Source organism: Hyaena hyaena, unplaced genomic scaffold (genome assembly GCF_003009895.1).
Source record: "Hyaena hyaena isolate Hyena2069 unplaced genomic scaffold, ASM300989v1 scaffold_548, whole genome shotgun sequence".
In the NCBI taxonomy this organism is placed as follows: Eukaryota; Metazoa; Chordata; class Mammalia; order Carnivora; family Hyaenidae; genus Hyaena; species Hyaena hyaena.
Window position 1 is genome coordinate 1,133,363 of NW_024081181.1, and position 24,832 is coordinate 1,158,194.

Below are 24,832 nucleotides of genomic sequence, written 5' to 3' on the forward strand. Positions count from 1 at the left end.
ACTCAGCCTGGAGAATGCCATACTTATATTAATAATATAGTTGTGATTGGTTTAATAATTAAAATGATTCATTAGAACTCTTTCAAGTAGAGCAAAAAGCCCAATGAGCAACAGACTGAGTGTACCTCACTAAGTTGCTAAGTATAATCCTATTTGTGACAGGGTTAGAAGGAGGACCACAGTTGATTCTCCCTTGGGAGCCTCAGATTTTTGGAGTGCTTAACTACAAAGATCATTTCAGTTTGGTTCTGGTAAAGTCAGTAGCTTAGGGCCTTATTTCTGGGGAACGGACACTTCTATGCAATCAAACTGGCTATATCAGAGAGCTAAAATTCTAGTTAACTCCTTGGAAATGTAAAATTTATAAATACTAAAAGTAGATTCAGTCCTTAGGGAAAAACAATTCCTAATTGTTAAATGAAGTTTAAAAAGTACAAATCCTTTTTTAATGTTTTAATCACTAACTTATGTTAAAAATGTTTTCACAACAGAAAGTAAAAGTGATAAAGGATTAAATAAAGAAAAGCCAGATTCTTAAACAAACAATATTTGTTCTAGTCAGTGTTCAGTCTTTACCTGTGGACATTTTATAACTACTATCTTGAGAGAGCAGAACAGAGGGGCGGGTACCCAGCCCCAGTGCTACCCAGGCAGCGGCCCTACCCGCAGGCCCACGAGTTTGCCTGAAGGCCCTGCCCGGGTCTGCACACCCCTATTCAGCACCACCCAGGACTAACTGCAAACTTAACTAAGGACTCACTGACTCTATTTCCAAAACTTAATGCTGAATCTACTAAATGATAACCTCATTTCCAATCTCTTCCAGCAGATACCTAGGCTTAAAGGAACTTAAATATTGAATTTTCAAGTTTCTAATTCAGATCTTAGAAAGAGCCTGATGTGTCAGGCTGTAAACAGTTCTATACCCAGGGGTGTGGTGGGGGGGTCACAGGCCAGCAGAACTGTCCTTGCCAAAATGCGACAAGAGGCAGGGGAGGGGAGAAAGCCTGGATCATAGCCCACTCCTCACACCATCACATGATGGGGCTGTGATGCGCCAGGCAATCACTCAGCCCAGCTCCGCTCAGACCACTTGGATGGAAGCCCACCTCTCACTCACTCACTCAACACATTTAAGTTAGCACCTAGTGCACACCCAGCACAGAGCTCACTGTGTTAGTTCCTATAGGTCCTTGGGTATTGGAATAGCAACTTCCCAGTGGTCCAGAGGATGCATTAAACAACCCAACTCACGCCCCCCACGTGGCAAGCACACAGGCTCAGGGCTGCCACTGCACAAGCCCACCACAATGCAAAGTCACTTGACAATTACACAAACCGCTGGGAGGAGAATCCCAAGGCCCTCATGAGAAAAACTGGGCTCAGGCATGTTTGACACCAGAAACACCTTCATTGTGTTTTGTTTGTTTGTTTTTTAAGTAGGCTTCACACCCCACACAGAACCTCACGGCCCTGAGATCAAGCCTGGGCTGATATAAGGAGTCAAACACTTAGCCGACTGAGCCATCCAGGAACCCTGACACGTGTAAACTTCCTAGCTACGTCAGCCTGTACATTCCTTTCTTGGTATCTGCTAGTTTGTATTACATATCTGTCACCTGAAAGCAAGAGTCCTGGTAAGCAAAGTGAGGGAGGGAGGGGCTGGTTTGGTTATTAATTGCTCTAAACACGTCCTTTAAAAAGTGAAGTATACCTGTTTGCATGATTCCAAGACTCCATTGTAAAAGCTGTATCTGAAACTTATAATCACCAAGGCCAACCATCACAACATCTTTACACACCGTCAGGTAGGTCTGTAAGAGACACAGATTTACCTTAAACAGAGGCAACTGAAAGCCAACAAAGGGGAATAAATCCAGCCTGGCAAAGCTTCTAGTATCTGATCGTACTACTAATGATCTCATAAGGCAGGTATTAATAAAGATGTTTTACAGAAGAATTTTCATAAAGATACCTTAGTTCTCATCTTTGTTTCCATATGAAATCTGGAAACACATTTTGTAATTCCGCAAACATTACTGAACATGCAATGTATAAAATTACATAAAAATTACGTGGTTTATGTTTTGGGAAAAGACAAACTCTAGATATTGAAATGACTCAGTATTTAAGAAGAGCAATACTACAATCCAAGTTACAATCACAAACTTGGTGAAGAGAAGGTTTCCATGTCTCAAGACTTCTAACCTGGATAATCTGCTGATAAACAACCCTGTGAAGCTTGAGATATTCTTCTTCTTGATCTTGGATAAAAGATAGAACTTTGTTTTCTAACCAAACCCCAGTGTCTTCCAAAATGGACAGGTAAACTTTTCCTTCTGAGCAGAACTGTCCAACAACAACAGAAAGATAAATTAGTACCAGAACCAGTTTTGCCAACACGCTTCAAATTGGGACACACAGCCAGGGACCGACTTACCTTGTGCTGCAGATGAATACTCAGCCGGCAGTGGAGGCTGAAGGCTCGCAGAGCCATAGCTTCGCTAAAGTTGTGAGGTTTCCCATCTGGCGACTGCAAAATAGATTCCAGATCTGCCTGCAAAACAAACAAAATCTGTGGCCAGGTTCCACTGTGTACATGAGGACGATCTGACGAACCTCACACACAGTTACAGTCGGAGGGGGACACCCTAAAGCAGTGGAGGTGATGTAATAACACAACAGAACTTTCTGAGAAATGTAGTCTTCCCTTCTCTCCCTCCCAGCACACCCTCCTTTTGAAAGAACAAGATAAAAACTCTTAACAGTCATTGCTCAAGATTAGCCAGGATCAAGCATACAAAACGTTTGTCCCTGGGGTAAATTCTGACCTGCTTCAGCAAGGACAGGACAGCCCAACTGAGGAAAGAGGAAGAAAGGCAGCTCCTCACGGAATGATTCTCTGGCTGCTCAGGAAGGGCCAGACCTTAGCTCGCCCACACCTCCCTAACCTTGTTGTACCTTAATGGAGCGGCGCATTAGTGCTGGGAAGCATATGGGAGTCTGCATGTGGTTGTCGCACGGAGAGGGAAGAGGTCCCATCAGCATTAGTAGGTAGGAATACCCTCCATGCCTCTAGAAGCAAAGCCTGCAGGGAATGTACCCACCAGTCTTTCCCAGAACCCACAGGCAGCCCTAATTTTTGGAAAGCAGCACAGCCAGTGCCCAGCTTAGTGCCCTGCCTACCCATGTCTGAGCATCAGCCGCGGTCCATCTCCTCCCCTGGATTACTGTGCGCCTCCTTTTCCTCTTTCAGACGGCTCCCTCCCTTTCCCCATCCGATGCCGATGCTGAGCATGGGAGGTTCTGCCTCTGACACAACCAAACTCCACAGCAGCACCAGAGGCTGTCTCAAGGGCTGACGCTGGAGGAGACAGCTAGAGAGCTGGTAAGAAAGGGAATGCTGAATTCACAGGAAACACTTCCAAAGATTCCTGGGAAAGCTTGCCAAGGACTGTGAGGGGAAGCCAGTATTCCCGCATCAACGCGTAGGAGGAAACAGAGCAAAAGAAGTGCAGGAAGAAGCCCTCCTATAGACTGGCATGTTCTGAGAAACAGTGTCATCCACAGGCCCAGAACTATCACCTGGCCCCCCATCTTGCCCCCCCAGTTACTCACCTGTGTCTCGTGTCCTCATCTACAAATTGAAGGAGGGGGTTAGATAACTCTTAACTCCTTTCCAGCTGGAAAAACTTTATACTCTAAGCACGAAAAAATTTAGATCTTCTTTATCACTCCTAATTGCATGGACTCACTCAACTTTCAGGGTGTCCTCATCTGTTCTATAAACTTACCTTTGACATTTCAAGTGCTTTCAAAAGGTGGTTAAGTTTCTTCTGGGGAGCAGAGAGCAGGCACTGTCGATTCTTCGGATGGGTGAGCAAATACTCTATGTAAACCAGTGCCAATTCAGGTTTTACAGGACGTGTATCATGGATTTGCACTTTCCGCTTAGATGCTGAGCTACTCTGAAAGAATAAAGCAATAAACTGGCAATTAAAACACATGTTGCCAGGGAAGCATGTGATTTCTAATACACACATGTCTTTATTCAGCAACTGTAAAGGAACAAGACACAAATATACCTTGCTCTGGGGCTGTTCTGGCAGCCAGTCACAAACGAGTTCCAGAATGTGTCCCACTTGTCCCCAGGAGCAGAGACAGTCCAACAAAGTACAATAGTGCTTGTCTGCTCCTCCTTCCTCTTGGTTTCTTAATGTGGAAATCACACCACAGCTGAAAATGGCAAACATATAAAATCAGATGTAACGTTTCAGTAACAATTTCCCACTTTTCAGAAAGGTAAAAAAAAATAAAGCTAAACAAGTGAGCTTTCCCACCATAGAACCTTCAGACCTTCTCCACTGCAGGAATAAATACAGCTTTCCCACAGTTACTACTCGGGCTGGGTCCCACCACAAAAGACTGAATGTGAACAGAGCTTTAGGAACACTGAGGCTGAGGCTGTCCAATACCAGTGTTAAGTTATCAAGGACAAGCCAGGTCCACAAAACCCCTAGCCTTTCTGTCAGCTCTTTCAGACCCTAGAGCAAAGATTCCTAGTGCTTGGGAAAGAACTTATGTTTGGCATCAGAACATTCATTTTTTCACAAATATGAATTAACATGAGTCATTTTTGCTGAGATAATAACCAACACTCTAGAACAACACTGTCCACTGAAAACAGCACAAGCCACAAAAGCAAGCACTTAGGTCATTTCAAATTTTCTGACAGCCGCCTTTTAAAAAGTAAAAGAAAAACAGGTATAATTTTAATAACCTATTTTATCTGATCAACCGTCTCCACAATGCTGCCCTCAGGCGCAGCTGACAGAAAACTACCAGCTCCTCACACTCCTCCATCCACACCAGGCCCCCAGCCCACGCGCACTCCGTGCCATCGGCACACCTCGCCCAGGCGGCCACACACAGGTGCACGCCTCACAGCTCCAGAGCCCCTCGTGCTGGACTTGAGAAACACCTCCCACACTGTGGAGCCAACAGCTTCAGTCCCACACGGGCTCTGATACCTTAGTGACTGCAGAGCCCACTGGAAACTGCCTCCTGCTGCTCTCCGGCCACCGCTGTGAATTAAGCTGAAGCGGGGCCGTCTGCTGAACGTCCCGTGAATAACTAAGCACAGCACGGGCAGGGTTCCCGCCCCACCATCGTCCCAAAAAAGAGAGAGTACCTGAAGGCAGGCACAGCAGAGGCTGGCATAAACGACATGAGCATAAATAAAGGGATCTTGCAGCGATCATCCTAAAATCATACAAAGGGGAAAAGAGGGTATTTAAACACGATGACATCATAGAAGGCTCTCCGTACAACTTCCTAGTAATGGGTCCGCAGAGTGCTCTGTAGGAACCACAGCATTCCTCTCAGTGCTCACGGCGACACGGAGACCTACTGCTGAGCCTCTCGTCTGAGAAGCAGTTTCCAAGTTTTATATGACATTTTACCACTTTGTGTGATGTATTCATTTGTGCAAATATTTATTAAGCACGTACTACGTGTGAGTCACCAACCTAGATCCCACGGATACATCAGTAACCAGAATAGACAAATTCTTTGCTATCAAGGCACAGACTTCTATTTTAAACACAATACTGTTGAAAGGGGAAAAAATTAACTCTGTACACTTGGAATCCTAAAAATAAATGTTCAGAATGAAACTAGTCAGAGAATAATATTTCCATAAAATAATCAGAATATATTTGGGAAGACAGAATAGTTTAATGGAAAATGTATAGGCTTTAGAGCTACCACGCCAAATCTAGATGCAATCAGACTCCACAGTTTTACCAGCTGGAACAGCACAGAGAAAGGGGTCTGGCCTGAGGTCTGACAGCCTCTGAGGTCTGTTTCCTCCTCTGCAAAAGGGGAACGGCTTGTTGGAAGGACCGAGTGGGGCACACAGAACAGAGCCAACAACGGTACCCAGAACATGGGGACACTTAAAAAGCTCTAGCTACACCAGTATTACTGAGATGACACCATACTGGCGAAAAGTGGACCAGGCCCAATCAAGAACACTTAATAAAAGATTCTTGGTTGGTTGGGAGAATAACAGATCCTAACAGAAAAAAAAAAAAAAAAAAAACAATTTTCCTGAAAATATACATGAAACGGTAACATCAAAATTTGATCTGCAAATAATCTGCATTGAGTTGGAGACAGCCCACCCTTACCCCCAACCCCCAATAAAGAAAATATTTTCTTAATGTTATAAAAGGAGACTGGTAATTACCGTTAATTCTACTCTGAGTAATAGATTGTTTATTCACTTATAAGGATGACCACAATGTTCTCTGAGCAACTGAGGGCACAGAAGCTCTCTTCCCGGAATCATCTGGAATTAACTGAATTAATTAGCTGCCTTCCTTAGGTCCCTAGATACCTGCAAGCCACACTGCTCATTTGTCATCTCATCCTGTATCCTGTGGGCCTCTGTGTTATCTGCTGAGAATTCTGAGATGCTGCTGGTTTCTCCACCAAATGTAATTATTTGAGCTTTTAAATGTACTAATAACTTTGGCAATTTAGACTATTTACCTTCCTGACAGGTCACAGTTGCATTTCAGGGGCACAATGAACCTCAGACACTTGACAGTGACAGAAATTCAGGTCAGAAAAGCTAAGAGGTCAAGGTCACATAAGCAGTTTTGGAAGAGCCCAAAAGTAAAATTTAGTAAGAGAAGGATGGTTCATAAAACCTATGATCTTTCTATATTTAAAGCATGTTTTCTTTACAACTGGGAGTAAATATGCATTTCTAGCATAGTCTTATTTTTGTTTTAGAAATAACGAACTTCCCTCAGAAGTCACAGTTGTTTAAGCGTCCAACTTTGGCTCTGGTCATGATCTCACGATTCGTGGGTTCAAGTCCCGCATCAGGCTCTGTGCTGACAGCTCAGATTCTGTGTATCCCTCTCTCTGCCCTCCCCCACTCATGTTCTGTCTCTCAAAAATAAATAAATGCTGAAAAAAAAATTTTTTTAAAGTGAAAAGTCAAGAAATAAGAGATTCTTTCATCAAAACAGAAGTTATGTGTGTGGTTCTATTTGCAGACACAATTAACTGCTTCAGAAGCCCATCTGCTTACAGCGTGCCATCAAATGCCTACAGGTGCCCGCAAAACCCTGCGGCTATGGCATCATGTTAGTAGCCTCCTCTTTCTCAGTTCCTAGCAAATCATACTAGATTCTCAAATAGTGTTACAGACCATTAAAGGCAGAAAGACTGAGGGCTCACCCCCACATTTCCCTCTGTGCTGGGGAAATGAAGCTGAAAGACATATGGCCTCAAGAAAGGCCAAGAGGCTACCTGTCCTGCCAGGTTAAGTGCTGGCTCAACATTCCTCACTTACAGATGACAAATTAGGTCCAGACAGGAAAGCATGCTGGGCACTGCTGCTAATCCTGCACAAATGGAATCTTAACATGCCTGCCCACTGTGTGAGCAGCCTTACCTTAAAGACTTTCAGGTACTCAGGGAGCACAGAGGCAAACTTGTTAATGGTGTAAACTCTGGCGTCTTTGTTATTTTCCATACTTCTATGAATACTTTTCCAGAGAATCACAACGATTTCTAATAAACCTGCCATGGATGCCACATCGCTTACAGACAGTGTTTTGTCCAGAACCTAAGATACAAATAATTTGACTGTGAAAGAATCAAATCATAACAACCATTATGACAACAGCTCTATCTCTAAAAGTGCATGTCAGAATTCCAGACCTGAAGCAGAGATGTGAAGGATACCAAATCTATTTTCATTTCATAAAAAGGACTTTGTCTTCTATTTGAAAATCTCTACTAGAGGTGAATGTCTTTAAAAGCCCATTCAAGAAGAAAATGCTAAATTAACCCTATATCCTTTCAATAAACAGTTTATAGGAATTAAAAATCTTTGGGCATCTGAGTGACTTAGTCAGTTAAGCATCCAACTCTGGTTCAGGTCATGATGTCGCAGTTCATGGGTTTGAGCCCCAAGTCGGGCTCTGGGCTGACAGTGTGGAGCCTGCTTCAGATCCTGTTTCCCTGTGTCTCTGCTACTCCCCAGCCTGTGCTCTCTTTCTCAAAAATAAATAAATATTAAAAACATCCTCTAAAAATCAAAATTTATAAACCATTATCTTTAGGGACATAATATTTGAGAATAAAACATATTTTTCTTTTACTATATCTTCTGAGTCATTGCAAGATGTCACGCCTTGCCTTGAACTCTGATGTGAACAGACTGGGGGGAAGGGAAGGACTGTAAGATGTGCCTGCGACGGAGACTCCACTACAAACTCAGCCCATCGGATCACCCCGGGCTGTCTGCCAGCCACTCCACCCCACGGGCCTGGCAGGTCCAGTCTCTGAACTCTGGTATAAGGGCTGATGAGGATCAACTCCCACTAGATTGTGGGCTTCCTCAGTTTATTCTAAAGTAACACACCTTGCACATTGTGCTTATGCTGGCTGTGAGCAATAATAATCCCTGATATGTTCTTCTGAGTGCTCCACTGAAACCACAAATGCACTCCGGTAAGTCTTCTTCTGTATAGAACACAGGCCCCACACTGCCACAGCCAGCTCAGACACATGCTGATGGGGTCTGCTAGCTAGCCCTCAAATGGGACTGTACCAAACCTGCCAACAACCACTACAGACAATTTCCAGAAAGGGGTCTACAAAAGAGGATTCATTTCAGGTACTGGTATTGTGCTATCTGTTCAAATGCAATGGGAAAAGAGTTTAAAAGAAAACAAAACTTGGGGAGCCTGGCTGGCTCAGTCAGAAGAGCATGCAACTCTTAATCTCAGGGTCATGAGGTCAAGCCCCATATTGGGTGTAGAGATTACTTAAATAAATAAATAAACTTAACAAAAGAAACTTAAGGAGGGTACACAGAAAAAGCAATAGTTTCTACATAAAGCTAGATTTTCATTACGCACTTAATACTCTGAATGAGCTACGGCCAAATTTGAAAAGCAATAAAACTATTAAAGACTTAGAAACTACTGAAAAAATGATACAAATAACAGATTGACAAAATTCCATTTTGTATTTAAACTTTACTTCTTACCATTCCAATGTTTAGCATAGCAGCCTTATCATTAAAGTGTCATGAAAAAGCCACCATTGCTTCCTCACAAAAATGTGCTAAGTTCCTACGTAAGATTTCATTAAATAGAAAACCAACTTTTTATTTTAGCAGAGAACATCTTTGATTTCTGGTAGTTAGCAATGAGTAAAAGAATAACTTCAAAAATTTTGTTTTAGGGGCGCCTCAGTGGCTCAGTCGGTTAAGTGTCCAACTTCAGCTCAGGTCATGATCTCTCAGTTCATGAGTTCAAGCCCCACGTCAGGCTCTCTGCTGACAGCTCAGAGCCTATAGGCTGCTTTGGATTGTGTCTCCCTCTCTCTGCCCCTCCCCTGCTTGGGCTCTGTCTCTCTCTCTCAAAGATAAACATTAAAAAAAATTTTTTTTAATTTTGCTTTTAGCTACCTAGATATTCTTAGAATGAGAATATCCACATGACAAAATACATTTCTTGTCCAGCATAAACTATAATGGACCTACCTATTACTAAACTCTTGTTTTCTACTTGTATAGAAACTGACACAAAATGTTATAAAATGTAAGCTTTCTCAGTAATACCTAGGTTTCTAATAATAGGGGTGTAGGTTTCCTTCAATATTTAAAATACGTAATAGTCTCTTAACTAATACATCACAGACACGTTCTTTCTCTTCTGCAAAACCACTTCCACCATCAGAGTGAGTCTGCGAGGGTGGCCCTGTGCATCGCTGCGTTCACTTTCCACGCTGTTAGCCCAGGTACCCTGCCAAAGTGGAGTGAGGCCGCCGTGCTGGCATCTCCAGCTGAGGTTTCTGAAGATGTATGAGCAGTCACGGGATCACTTTCCTGAAAAATTCTGCCTACACAATCTGTACATTGAGGGAAGAGCTCTGAAGACAGGAACTCAAATCCCACCAAACATAAAAGCAAAACCAACTCCAGTGCCCTGGGCTGAAGGCTTCCCAAACCCAGGCCAAGACCTGTGAGCGGCTAGAACCGCTAGTCAGGCCCACTGCCAGGGCAGAACCCAGTCCCACCCTTCCCTGTGCTCTTCCCTCCTTTACTCCACGTCTGCCCCCTTGACTGGGACTGAGGATGCCTTGTTTAAACAGGGGCGTGGGCTGGTGGGGTGGTGGTCCTCCAGCGACAGGGGCTCAGGAGGCCCCAGGGAGTGCCCGGGGGTCGTCAGGCCAGAGAACAGGCCAGGCCACAGCTGGAGCCCCAGGCACACCTGTCAGGCTCTCCTAGAAAAAGGCCATGTCAGAGGCGGTGAGACACGGGGCGGGAGTGGGGCGGGGGCAGACCAATGCACAGTCCTCTCCTCGTGGCTTATATGCAGTACCATGTTTCAGCAAAAGGGCAGATTTTAGGACTTTTCTTTTTGAAGTATGTTCCACACTCAACATGGGGCTTAGAACTCACAACCCTTAGAAGTGTCTGGGTGGCTCAGTCAGTTAGTGTCGGACTTCGGCTCAGGTCATGATCTCAGTTTGAGTTCAAGCCCTGTGTCAGGCTTGGTGCTAACAACTCACAGCCTGCCTCAGACTTTGTGTCTCCCTCTCTCTCTGTGCCCCTCCCCTGCTCACACTCTGTCTCTCTCTCTCTCTCTCTCTCTCTCTCTCTCTCTCTCAAAAATAAGTAAACATTAAAAGAAAAAGAAAAAAAAAAGAACTCACAACCCTGAGATCAAGAGTCACATGCTCTCCTGAGCCAGCCAGATGCCCCTTTTGTGACTTCTTTTATTTATTTTTTATTATTTTTTAAATGTTTATTTATTTTTGAGAGACAGAGAGAGAGAACATGAGCAGGGAAGCCGGAGGGGCATAGAGAGAGAGGGAGACAGAGCTTCTGAAACAGGCTCCATGCCGACAGCACAGAGCCCAATGCGGGGCTCAAACCCATGAACAGTGAGATCATGATCTGAGCCAAAGTTGGACAACCACCTGAGCCATCCAGGCTCCCATGACTTCTTTTAAAAGGCCAGTTTTCTAATCTATGTGAGTACCATAAAACTACCCCCAAATTTTACTTAAGATATACCCAAGCATGAAAGTTGTTTACAAGCTTAAGATACTGCTTATAAGTACCACACGTCTAAGTCTTAAATTTCTTTTAAGGGGTCACTCTGGATTCTGAGTAAATAGCAGCTAACTAGTCCCTTCAATTAATTACTGTTTAAAAGACAATTCTAAGTAAAGATCATTCCTAGAAATTCAACCCCAAGATGTTTCTAGTAGACTGTTAGAGCAATGGCTAGGAGTAAACCCTTAAGAACACTACCACTCATTAATTATAAAATATGGTAACGTCCGGAATCCAATCCAGGTATATGCTACACCTAGGCTGAATTAAAATATACAGAGAAACTTAAGGCAAAGAAAATGTGGGACAGGGTGTTACCAGTAATAAACTTCCCTATGTATTAAATCCTACCCAAATCCCACAACAAACTACAGATGATTTACAGCAATTCTTTCAAAAACATAATTATGACCCTCCAAAATAATTAGCTGACCTAGCAATAGTAAAGGAATAAATAGAAAATAAAATACTGTTAGCATAACAGTCCATGGGAATGCCAGCCTTTCTCTAAGCATGGGTGCCGGGGCCTTGTCTTCACCGAGGTAACGTGGCCGCGGGCGTGGCCGGGCCGGGGCGAGCCTGGCTGCACTCACGTTCTCCTTCTCCCTCTCCTCGTGGCCTTCGTGGACTGCCCTCCGGATGCAGGCATTCAAGCAGTGGCGGATCACATGAATCAGCTTTGCTAAAATGTTTCAGACAATCAATAATTAATTTCGTGTTTCTTCAACAAAACTATCTAATACTAAAATTATAATGCCAAACAATTAAAACTATTATTTTAAGGAAAATCATTAAAAAATGCATTAAAGCATGACTCTCATTACAATGACCAACACTGAGAATATGTAACATTAACTATGCTTTAGGGAGAGAACAGAACAAGTACTGAGAAGGGAGTGTCCCGCACCTATATTAGTGCAGGCCGTGTGCTCATGGGCGTGCTGATAGAACCTCCTGGCAGCTGCGTGGTTCATCTGCACCAGGGTGACGCAGCGCTCACACCATACCTCCTCAGGCTGGTTCACCGGCAGGAAAGAGTTGAAGATGAGGTTCACCAGGCGCCGACACACAGGCCGGGAATCTGATTCCAGACGAACCAAAATATGCTCCATGGGGCATATTTTCCAAAACTATGTATAAAGCATACACAGAAGGAAAATAGTTAATCGTCCCTATAATCTTGAAAACAGTTTAAGCAAAATTTCCTGAGCAAAATCAAAAAGGAACTAATTTTTCTATTCAAGAAAAATTCATTTCAAATGACTATACCAGAACCTCTTACTCTTCTGTAGAGAAATTAGAATAAATCTATATTTTAAAAAGCACTTACAAGGGTGTCTAGGTACCTCAGACGGTCAAGCATCCGACTCTTGGTTTCGGCTCAGGTTAGTTTGAGCTCCGTACCAAGCTCTCTGCTGTCAGCACAGAGCCTGCTTTGGATCCTCTGAGCACCACCCCCTCCCCACTAGCACTCTCTCAAAAATAAACAAACATTAAAAAAAAAAAAAAAAAGCAATGATAAGAAGGCCTGGGTGGCTCAGTCAGTTGAGCATCCATCCAACTCTTGACTTTGGCTCAGGTCATGATCTCACGGTTCATGAGTTTGAGCCCCACATCAGGCTCTGCACTGATGGCATGGCACCTGCTTGGGATTCTCTCTCTCCCTCCTTCTTTCTCTTCTCCCCACCCTCTCCCCTCCACTTGCTCTCTCTCCCTCTCTCTCAAAATAAGTACTTAAAAAAATAAAGAGAAGCACTGAATACAAGGTACCAAGTATAATGCTGTTGGGAGGGTTGAGGGTTTTTTTAAATTTTTTAATGTTTATTTATTTTTAAGAGACATAGAGAAACAGGTCATGAGGAGGGGAGGGGCAGAGAAAGAGGGAAACACAGAATCCAAAGTAGGCTCGAGTCTCTGAGCTGTCAGCACGGAGCCCACGCAGGGTTCAAACCCATGAACCAAGAGATCGTGACCTGAGCCAAAGTCGGATGCTTAACCGACTGAGCCACTCAAGTGCCCCAAGGGAGGGTTAATCAGAACTAATTAGTATCATGCTTGGTATAAACTCTCAAATGATAGCTATGATTATCAGTCTAAGAATTTAAAATTTTCCTAAACCACCATAATTTTCAGCCCTTTAATCCAAAAAGTGAATAGAAAAATTTATAACAGTCTTGACACAGGGAGCTACAGTGGACACCCACCCCAGTCCCTGCCGTGGAGATGCAGAGGCATCACTCCTGAAGCCCAGGGGTACCTGGTCCACTGCCCACAGTGGGCAGCACCCTCTGGCACATCTCTGCCTCCCTCTGCAGTGCCAGCTCGCCTAGGTGACCGCTGGCTTCCGCCAGCCCACCGTACGGCTGCTGCACAGCCACAAGTGTCCCGTAGCCCCTCCACTCAAAAGTCTCAGATTTGTCCACCGCCTACAGGGAAGGGCCAGACTTGTAAGCAAGACACTGCAGACAGGAGAACAGTAGGAGAAAGAAAACAGACTCTCACGGTAAAATGTTCAAATTCTGTCCCAGCCACTTCCCACTGGCACCTGGTGGTCTCCTCACCTGCCTAGTGGGGACATCACGACATGCATGCTCCTCAAGGCCCGGCCCCCAACAACCAGTCCCTCTTTCCAGTATTTTGAACTAGATCTTTCTCATCAGCATTTAAGTATTTTTCAAGTCATTCCAAAGACTAAAAAAAAAGCATCCCCATGAAACTCTGCCTGAATTTCCTGTCTCATCGCAGTTCACCTTGCCTCTCACCCTGGAACCCGCCTCTGCCCACCCCCACCTCACCTCACTTACACCTCAACCCATAGAAACATGGCTTCTACCCTCACTGGGCCTGTTCTTGCCAAGGTCGTAATGAGCTCCTATTGAAAATCCAGACGAACATATTCACATCTTCCCTTACAGGAAATCTCCGAGCATCTGATGCTACTGATCGCTTCTCCCAAAAACATCCTAGGACACTTCTGTTCAGACACCTCATGGTATTTTTGAAAAACGTTCCGGAGTAAAGACAGTAAGTAAGCCCAACTCCCACACCAAACACTTCTACTCACGCTGGTACCGGGGGAGGCAAATAGCACCCCCCGTGCTGCCAGCAGTAAGCCACACAGTGAGGACGGTGCCGAGGCCCAGCTCTCAGCCCGTGTGCCACTGGGGGCAGGCGTCTTCACAGAAGACACTACCACTGCCAGTGAACTCCAGCACTGACTCAGTGAGTGGGGCTGGCAGTTAGGTGACTGGAAACTCTTCCTCGACAGTGAGAAGCAGTGTTTTTGAGGTTCAAGAGAAGAAGGTGGCGATGAGTCCGAGGGTCCATCTGAAGGCTTTGACCACCTCCCCTGCTCCCTTCCTGCCTGAGTATCAGTCCAGACAGATCACTGGTTTTGAGTGTGAATGTACTGAGATGCAGTCCTGAACAGCACATCTGTGGGTAACAATGACATCAACAAAGAACACTTCCCAAAACATTCAAGTGCACATAACTATACAGTCAATTTCACAACCACGCAGAAGCAGATTCAACCCTAGACTAAAATGACCAATGAATGGACTGACAATTCACCTGCTCTACTCTGCTGCCTGCACCATCACAGGAAGGCAGGTGAGAGTGGTGTGCACGCCAAACACTGATGCAGAATGGAAGCAGACAGGCCAAAGGACAGAGCGGACGCCTAGACTGCTGACTTCCTCTGGGCTACAGTACCCTCAGCAGAAGCATCACACCTTCCCCACATGAGAACTTGTGGGTCAATTCTGCCATTAGTAAATGTCAACTTCAAAATGTGCACAGCAACACAGTACCCAAGAGAGAAAACCCAAGAATAAGGAGAAAGTCCTCCCCTTGAGAACTCAGGTAAGCAAGGGCTCTTCAGGACTCAAAATCTCAGAGCTCCAACATGGCTGCAAGGAATACAACCAAGAAACATCCGAGAACCCAGCACAACAACCCAGCCACAGAGCCAGTACCTGAGAGGTTTTTCATAACTGTCCCCATTCATGTTAAAAAAGTGGACTCCTGGGCCCTCATGAAGACTAGACCATCTTGAATGGGAACTAGCCCTCAGTAATTTTACCAAATGCCAAGGTTCCAGGTGTGATTCTTTTAATTTTTTTTAATGTTTTATTTATTTCTGAGAGAGAGAGAGAGAGACAACATGAGAAGGGGAGGGTCAGAGAGAGAGGGAGACACAGAATCCAAAGCAGGGGCCAGGCTCTGAGCTAGCTATCAGCACAAAGCCCGACACGGGGCTCAAACCAACGAACCGTGAGATCATGACCTGAGCCGAAGTCAGATGCTAAACCAAATGAGCCACTCAGGCGCCCCTCCAGGTGTGATTCTTAAAAATAACATTTCCTGCAAGTCTGCCTTTCCAGAAACTCCCCATATAGCCTTATTTTTCTTTGATTCACTTTTCTCAAATAAAATGCAGAGCAGGGGCACCTGGGTGGCTCAGTTGGGTAAGCGTCTCACTCTTGATTTCAGCTCAGGGCATGATCTCATGGTTTGTGAGATCAAGCCCCACATCAGGCTCTGCGCTAAGCATGGAGCCTGCTTCGGATCCACTCTCTCTGCCCCTGCCCTACTCATGTTCTGCCTCTCTTTCTCAAAATAAATAAAAAATAAACATTTAAAAATATATAAAATGTAGAACAATACTGATTAGGCTAGGATTCTGATTCATTTTGTTTTAATTACCTTAGGTTTTATTTTATGCAAACACACCACCAGCAGGCTGATATCTGCAACAGACATGAAAGCAAGCAAATCTGTAACTGGACTTTCACTTCTAAAATGCTAAGTGTGTCTGTCTACACTGTAGAGCACACCCCAGTCATTCTGACATGGTGGATGATCAGCCACTTCCACTTTTTGTTAGCTGCCTCTCCACATGCTTACCAACTGGTGACCTTGATCTCCCAGGAAGATCAGCATTGGACACCCCACCAACCTTTCCAGAGATCTCACAGCTATGGCACTCTCTGCCTGGCTTTTGCAGAGCTAAGGATTAAGATGAGAGGCATCTCAGCAAAACATTATGCTTTCTTTCTCTGCTCTTCCTACCCTCCTAAAATTCAAACTCCCTGGTCAAAGAATTTTTGTCCTCATCTTACTTGGTCTCTCCCATATTCTCTTGGGTAGACCTAGTAATAAAGAGAAAACAGCTATTCTCTCCATTTCCTCATCAGTCACTAATAGTCTTCTGCAAAGAAGTCTGCACTTCAAACACAACACTAGGCCAAAGTTCCCTTTCAGATTCAGGAATACTGTTTTATTAAGCTGTTGTAACAAACAGGGTAAAAACTGTAGCCAGCATTTTTGTTGAAACAGACATGTTGAATCTAAAATACATACAGAAATGCAAAGGACCTAAACCAGCCAAAAAGCTCTGAAAGAAGAACAAAGCCAGAAGACGCACTCTAAGACTTCACAGGAACCGAGAGCAGCACACCAGTGTGTCCTGGGGCCCATGGACGTGCAAACAGGTTGAAGGGCCAGAAGGGAGTCAGAAAACAGCACACACGGATGGGCCCCTGGGTAGGACATGGGGGATTCGTGCTACGAAGGCCATGGAAAACTGTCTTAGGTTTTTGGTGCCTTTTTTATTTTTAAAAACAGAAATTCACAATTCAGAATTCACAAAACATAAAACCATATGTATCCTGGCCTCTCCAGTGCCCCATCCCTAGACATCCAATCCCTCTCACCTCAGACAACTATTATTAACTTCTTATTTTCTTCTAGGAAGATTTTACTGTCTGAACAAATACATACGTATGTTCCCCATTTTATGAAGCATGCAGCACCCTACACACACGTCTACACTTGCTTTTCCTCATGTCTCAGTAGTATTTCCACATTAGCTCATCCCTCCTCATGGCCACAGGGCACCTCCCATTGCAGGAGCACCCCACATGTCTGTGCGGCCAGGTTGTTCCCAAATTCTGTGCTATGACAAAGCAGCATTTGAAAGTAAATTTCAGACAAGTATTGCGTGGAGGAGGAAAAGTCACAGTGTTACCAAAGGAAGTTAAAAAGCTTCTAACTAAAATTTTTAGCCAAAAGCTGAGTAGGACTCAAGCTAAAGGAACGCAACTTCCCTTCAAAGTTCACACGTCACAATGGGCATCATGACACGATGCTCACCTCCTTGCATCCTCCTGTAACATGTGAACGGGACATGCCTCACATTCAACATTTTTCCCAGGAATATTTAAGTAGTCACTATGTGCCAAGTATTTCAGTATTTGAACAAAAGCTTTCATGTATATGATAAAAACATAATTTAAGATGGCAGCTGCTTGCACTAATGACTTTCAAAAAGAAAACGCACATTAATGATATTTCTAGAAACTTTAGTGAAAACCACAAAACAAAATATTACGACCCAAACAAATTGGTAGAACATACCAGACATCAAGTAGTTTAAATGTGATTACTGAAATGCTCGGAATTAAAATTGCTTTGCCTTTCTAATGATGAAAGTGAAGTACTTATTTATTCCACACCTACGATGATAAAATCCTGCCCATCCTACCTTAGCAGCCCGCACAGCTTTGACTTTCAGCAGCATATCAACAAAAGCCACTCTCACTTTCTCGGAATTGTCATGGAGACTGTATTTTAGTGTAGGCAGAAGCTGTTCTAATAACGGGTGGCTTAATTTGTTATCCAAAATTATCGGCAGACACTATAAAAAAGGAGAAATATAAAATCAGTTCAAATTTAGAACATAAACAATAAAAAATAAAGATAATGCTCAGTTCCATCCTTACTAATGAACTAGTATTGAAATAAATAAATATACCTATAGAAAATAACCCTTTTCTAAAACAGTTTCATATAAAAAGCATATTTCTGGGGATCCTGAGTGGCTCACGACACATGGCTACAGCCACACATACCTCAGATGGGTGGTCCAGTGACCTGCCCAAGCTCAGACCAGGCACCAATCTAAAGATCTGATATGCTCCACCTTTGCATTCCAGTTACTAGGAAAAAGGATTTTTTTAAAGAGATCTTTTTTTTTTCATTGGAATTACAGTAGACATACAATGTTTTATGTTTCAGGTCTACAACACAGTGGTTCAACAATTCTGTATGTTCGCCAGAAGTACAGTTACCATCTGTCACCATACAGTATCATTACAATGTTACCGTAATTAACTCTAAAGAGACCTTACGTTTTTACAATCATACTGAAATATTTACAGATAAGCTGATAGAGTCCTGGATTTGCTTCAAGTTAATCAACAGTGGGAGACCATGAATTGGCTAAAAATGAAACAAGACTTGATATGTCCTAATTAATTATTGAAACTGGATAATGGGACAAAGGATAGTTTTGTAGGTTCTTGTTAAAAGTACATAGGGTATACCAAAAAAGTCAATTTTAATGTATAATTAAAAAATATTGTGGCCATATGGGTGGCTAAGTCAGTTAAGTGTCTGACAGCTCAGAGACTGGGGACTGCTTCAGATTTCTGTCTCCTTCTCTCTCTGCCCCTCCCCCTTTCATGCTCTGTCTCTCTCTCTCTAAAATGAATAAACATTAAAAGAAATTAAAATAAAAAATTAAATACTATATAGAGCTCCTGCTTTAAAAAAATGTGCACCACCCATCCCACCCATACACTAAACTCCAGTATTATTTCAAGTAGGCCTTTTGTATAGAAAACACTTTCTTTTTTTCTTTTTTTTTTTTAACATTTTTATTTACTTTTGAGAGAGAGAGAGAGAGAGACAGCGTGAGCAGGGGAGGGTCAGAGAGAGAGGGAGATACAGACTCTGAAACAGGCTCCAGGCTCTGAGCTGGCAGTCAGCACAGAGCCCGACGCGGGGCTCGAACCCACAAACCGCGAGATCATGACCTGAGCCGAAGCCAGACGCTTAACCGACTGAGCCACCCAGGCACCTCAAGAAAACACTTTCAATTTGGTTTTTAAAAATGTTACTTTGGATGTACAACAAAAGTGTCTGTGGTAGTCTATCAATAGCGAAGAATTATGGGTGATTTAAAAATTGTTCTTTTGGGGCGCCTGGGTGGCTTAGTCGGTTAAGCGTCTGACTTTCGCTTAGGTCATGATCTCGCCGTTCGTGGGTTCAAGCCCCACATCGGGCTCTGTGCTGACTGCCAGCTCAGAGCCTGGAGCCTATTTCAGAGTCTGTATCTCCCTCTCTCTCTGACCCTCCCCTGCTCACGCTGTCTCTCTCTCTCTCCTAGAAATAAAATAAAAATATTAAAAAAATAAATAAAATAAAAAATAAAAATTGTTCTTTCTCTGTATTTTATAATTATTCTATGATTAAGTAAATATTGCTTACATAATTTTAAATCCTACCTTAAAGACAGAACAGCGCACATCAGCTGAGCTTGTGTCAAATGCCAATTCCCCAGTTACTTTCTTGAGGAGATCAATAAGAATGGTCGGAGGCATCATTTCCCAGTATTTGGAAGTTATTTTACAAACACCAAGGATCCCTGTAGAACGGACCATCGGATAAGGATCTTCTAAAAGGCTCTGTAAGTTGGAGGGAAAAAAAGACTTAAAAATCCTAAATCAGCTCCCTTTATATCAATATTTGCTTTACACATTAGCCTCCTCAGCATTCACAACGTAACAGACATTTTAGGTTATAGAAATACCGGTCATATATAGACTTACACATCTCTTACTATTTATCATTTCTTTTTTTTTTTTAATATTTTTATTTATTTCCAGGAGAGAGAGAGACAGCGTGAGCAGGGGAGGGTCAGACAGAGAGGGAGATACAGACTCTGAAACAGTCTCCAGGCTCTGAGCTGGCAGTCAGCACAGAGCCCGACGCGGGGCTCGAACCCACAAACCGCGAGATCATGACCTAAGCGAAAGTCGGACGCTTAACCGACTAAGCCACCCAGGCGCCCCTATTTATCATTTCTATAGTTTTGCATTTAAAGAGAACAACCCAGACATGTGTGGTACCATATCAGCCAATCTCATCTAAAGGACTCTGTGACAGCAGAGCCTCAAACACCAGCCCCACCTTCAGCAAGATATGCAGACAGTCAGTCGATCCTACAGACACAACCTATGTAAACCACTCTCTTGAATTTCCAAAATGCTGAAAGCCCAGAATAATCCTACATGGTAAAAAAACTTTTTTAACATTTTTATTCATTTTTGAGAGACAGAGAATGACAGAGCACTAGCGGGGGAGGGGCTGAGAGAGGGAGACACAGAATCTGAAGCAGGCTCCAGGCTGTCAGCAGAGCCCAACATGGGGCTTGAACTCAGGAACCGCAATATCATGACCTGAGACAAAATGGTTATCAGTAGTTGTGAATACAAAAAGAAACAAGATGTTATCGCTGGATGGAGTACACAATAGCACCACTAAGAACCTCACACAACAAACAACACCCCCACAAAAGTAACTGATCAACTGTGCACCTACTGATATTCAGGAAATGTAGGAGGCAGAGGAACATAACAATGATGCCACGGGATAGGTCCCCAGGCTGCAGGAAACAAAATAATTTGGCTTCTTCAACAACAAAAACAGCAAGCAAAAGAGAGACACTGAGGTTATTGGACAGGGTCTTATCATTCTAATGGCTAATCATATGCATGAGTCTTATTTAAACACAGATTCAAATAGGGGCGCCTGGGTGGCTTAGTCGGTTAAGCGTCCGACTTTCGCTTAGGTCATGATCTCGCGGTTCGTGGGTTTGAGCCCCGCGTCGGGCTCTGTGCTGACTGCCAGCTCAGAGTCTGGAGCCTGTTTCATTCTGTGATTCCCTCTCTCTCTGACCCTCCTGCTCACGCTGTCTGTCTCTGTCTCTCCTAAAAATAAATAAAAACATTTAAAAAAATAAAAAAAAATAAACACAGATTCAAACAAAACTGTTAAAAGTGTCAATGAAATGTTACTCAAGGGGCTTGTGGGCGGCTCGGTCAGTAGAGCATCAGACTCTTGATTTCAGCTCATGTCAGCATACAGTCTCATTCAACAAGTTCAGGCCCAGATCTGGATTTCTAATCAACTGCAGTGACACCAAAGTCACTCAAAGCAATAGCGCGTAACTTGTGATGCTCCTTCTACGGGAGAATCACTCCATCTCGACACTCACAAACACTCCTAGGGGGCCTCAATGTTTCACCTTCAACACAAAGTCTCCACACTACTCAAGTCTGAGAAATACAAACAACAAAAGTATGAAAGAACAGGTTAGGCACATGCACGACACCAGGAAATAATCATTACTCTTATTTATCGGATTATCTCCTTTATCAATCCCCATGAAAACTCATTCCCATTTATTCAGTATCTAATCCAACAAAGTCATGGCCTCTGAGCTGACCTGCAGGCCAAATTTGGCCCAGGCCCATTTTTGAGTAGTCCACAATGCTTAAGAATGGTTTTTCGGGGCGCCTGGGTGGCTTAGTCGGTTGAGCGTCCGACTTTCGCTTAGGTCATGATCTCGCGGTTTGTGGGTTCGAGCCCCGCGTCGGGCTCTGTGCTGACTGCCAGCTCAGAGCCTGGAGCCTGTTTCAGTCTGTGACTCCCTCTCTCTCTGACCCTCCCCTGCTCACGCTGTCTCTCTCTCTGCTAGAAATGAATAAAACATTAAAAAAAAAAAAAAAAAAAAAAAGAATGGTTTTTCATTTCTAAATACTTGGAAAAACTCAAAAGAATATTTTGTGACATGTGAACATTCCATGAAATTCCAATTTGGTGTCCTCAAGTACAGTTTTACTGGAACAAACCACATTCTCATTTTTGTGCAGTCCATAGCTGCTTCTGTCCCACAATGGCAGGTAGAATAGCTGTGAGCACATGGCCCATGGAGCCAAATTCATTATCATCTGGTCTATTGTAGGGACAGTTTGCCGACTGCTCTGTATTATACTGGACTGCCTCCTAAAAGGAGCTAGGAAAGAACAGGCATTGAGAAAAAGAAAATTCAAACTAACAGACTGAATATCTTGGTAAATGGGGGGGGGGGGGGTTTGCTGAGAATCAAGACCTAGAAAATTTCCTTAAAGTCTCAAAAACACTTCATGCTAGGAAACAATGCAGAATATTTTAACAGTCCTGGGGGAAAATTACTTTGAACATAAAATTCTTCTACCTGGCCAAACTATAAATTAAGTGTCAGGGGAAAAAAAATAACACTTTGTGATTCAAACACTCAGAGACATATGCCACCTCAAAAATGCCCTGCAAACAAAGAAGGACTGACAGAAGCTATTTCAGCTCATAGGCTTTGATGATGATTTCCCATAAGTTCATTTCACCCCTCCATAGGATATGATGCTTACATACAAGCCTTTCCCTATTAGAGCTAAAACTCTTACTATTGTTTTTAATTTTTTAAATATTCTTTTAAAAAGCCTTTTAGACACTGACATCTCATTTTTATGAGACTAATAAGTTTTGGTCCTTGAAAAACACAAACCTATCTCCACTAAGAGAGAGCAGTGCCCGCTAATCTTGTGCAGTGCCCAATGTGGAGCTTGAGACCACAAAACCACAAGATCATGACCTGAGCCGAAACCAAGTCAGTCACTTAACCAACTGAGCCACCCAAGTGCCCCTACAATCTACTGTTTTTTAGAGGAATGATTTAGAATTTAATTCTTGTTCTGAAAAAACATTTAACTTCAGTAATCTTTGAGTTTTTCCTTAATATTCAAATAAAATATCATTTAATAATATTTCTAAAGATCTCATTTTTTAATAAACTCTACACCCATGGGGCTCAAACTCACAACCCTGAAATCAAGAGTCACATGCTCCAGGTACCCTATCATTTAATAATTTTTATTTTTTATAAGTTAATAAAGCAAAAACAAAATTTACAATGATTAATCTGAATAGAGATTACTCTGTTTGTTTATTTTGAGAGAGAGAGAGAGAGAGAGAGAGAGAGAGAGAAAAGCATGTGCAAGCATGGAAGGGGTAGAGAGAAGAAGAGAGAAAATCCCAGGCAGGCTGCGCACTGTCAGCATAAAGCCCAACAAACCCACAAAGTCTGAGATCATGACCTGAGCTGAGATCAAGAGTCGAACACTTAACTGACAGAGCCCGCCAGGTGCCCCTGTGTTCGAGTCTTCATTTGGTCTATTACTTCAAGTCTCACAAAGGTTTGGCATCTCTTTTAGGTATTTTCTCTAATAAGAATTTGCCATTCCTATGCATAATTTATTTCTAACTGTAAGGTAATTATTTCATAAGGTCCTGCTCCTTAAGGTTATTAACATGTACATATTACACAACTGCTAAAATTACAAACCTTTGTAGCCAGTAAACATGTTTATTCATATAATATTTCTACCAAGTATGATGTTCTCATAGTAAGACTTCTTCAATTTATACCACGAAGTATTTTTAATGGAACAGAGATACAGTTACACCCCTCATTAGCCAATATTCTAAGAATATCCAAGATACCAAACGATTGATAGCATCTACATCTCCAAGAGACCAATGCTCTCTACACACCTTTCACCTTGTAAATTAGTGTTAAACTCCCTCTCTAGAAATTCACTTCAGTTTCTAGGACAAGAGACACCAATATGTTCCTAATATTATATTAGATAATCATATCACTTTACATATTTTTTTAATGTTCTTATGGTGAGTAATAACCAGTTATTTTTTAATATAATTTTTTAAAAATTTAATTCCAGTGTAGTTAACATACAGTATTAAATTAATTTCAAGTGTATAATACATGTTTCAACAATTCTACATTAGTACTTATTTTACTCAGTACTTATCAAGATAAGTGCACCCTCCATCTCTTTCACCTATAACCACTGTCATCGTAATGCTAGGGGCTGAGCTAAATGTTTTATATATAACTTTTCATTGAAACCTTATCACAATCCTACTGAATATTATTCCCAGTTTTAAAGAAGAAATAGGGCTAGAGAGAGATTAAGTAATTTGATCAAAACCAGACTTATTAAGGAGGAAGCAGAATCCGAAACAAAATGTGACTCCAGGCTCTGAGTTGCTATGTACACTGCTGCCAGCATGAGGGCTCAGGAGGCCCTGATCGGCTGTCCGTGGCAACCTGCTCTTACAAGTTCTGCTCAGGAGCAGGCGGGCCATGCGTACCCTGCGAGGTACAACAGAAGACGTGTGTTGGCTGGACTGGCAGCACGCTCTCCATCACCACATCCAAGGCAGACACTTAGACATTTCAGGCAAAAACAATAGTAGTTCATAGATTTGGACACCAGAGTTAAAAAAAAAAAAAAAGTTTTCATAGTTTTTTGGCTAAAAACTACCAAAATCTAGTTTTGATTTGCCTATTAGCCCCAAAGAATTAGCAATTCTCAATGGGAATTTTAGGTAAATATACATGTGGATAAGGCACTTACAGCAAAATACTACTGACTGTTCATTTTAGGGGTGTGTCTGTCTGTATGTGGGTACGGGTGTGTATGTATATATATGCACATATGTGCAACTCTATGTATTCACATACGAAGAGCTAAATCTACACATATTCTTTATACTATTATTTCAACTTTTTGCACACCTGAGATTGTTCATTTAGTCAAAAAACAAAGTGCCATGGGGAGGCATCATTATCAGGACATTTTTGCTATCACTTCCTAAAATTTTATTCTACTGACTAGGACAATAAATAGCAACTTTTAGCTTGTGTTA

At 42.8% G+C, this 24,832-nt stretch overlaps 1 protein-coding gene across 5 annotated transcripts in view; it reads right to left on the reverse strand.

Moving 5' to 3' along the window:
• The window catches only part of NCAPG2 (non-SMC condensin II complex subunit G2), a 68,656-nt gene that overhangs the window by 19,822 nt on the left and 24,002 nt on the right, over positions 1 to 24,832 (reverse strand). For all 5 annotated transcript variants that reach the window (XM_039255868.1, XM_039255869.1, XM_039255871.1 and 2 more), the window contains exons 14-24: positions 19,507 to 19,686; positions 17,703 to 17,855; positions 12,063 to 12,285; positions 11,749 to 11,837; positions 7,472 to 7,645; positions 5,192 to 5,262; positions 4,086 to 4,236; positions 3,795 to 3,968; positions 2,441 to 2,557; positions 2,209 to 2,349; positions 1,715 to 1,814 (exon numbers count right to left, since the gene is read on the reverse strand). In XM_039255868.1, the coding sequence (XP_039111799.1) occupies positions 1,715 to 1,814; positions 2,209 to 2,349; positions 2,441 to 2,557; positions 3,795 to 3,968; positions 4,086 to 4,236; positions 5,192 to 5,262; positions 7,472 to 7,645; positions 11,749 to 11,837; positions 12,063 to 12,285; positions 17,703 to 17,855; positions 19,507 to 19,686 (1,573 nt within the window). The remainder of the gene's footprint in view (positions 1 to 1,714; positions 1,815 to 2,208; positions 2,350 to 2,440; positions 2,558 to 3,794; positions 3,969 to 4,085; positions 4,237 to 5,191; positions 5,263 to 7,471; positions 7,646 to 11,748; positions 11,838 to 12,062; positions 12,286 to 17,702; positions 17,856 to 19,506; positions 19,687 to 24,832) is intronic.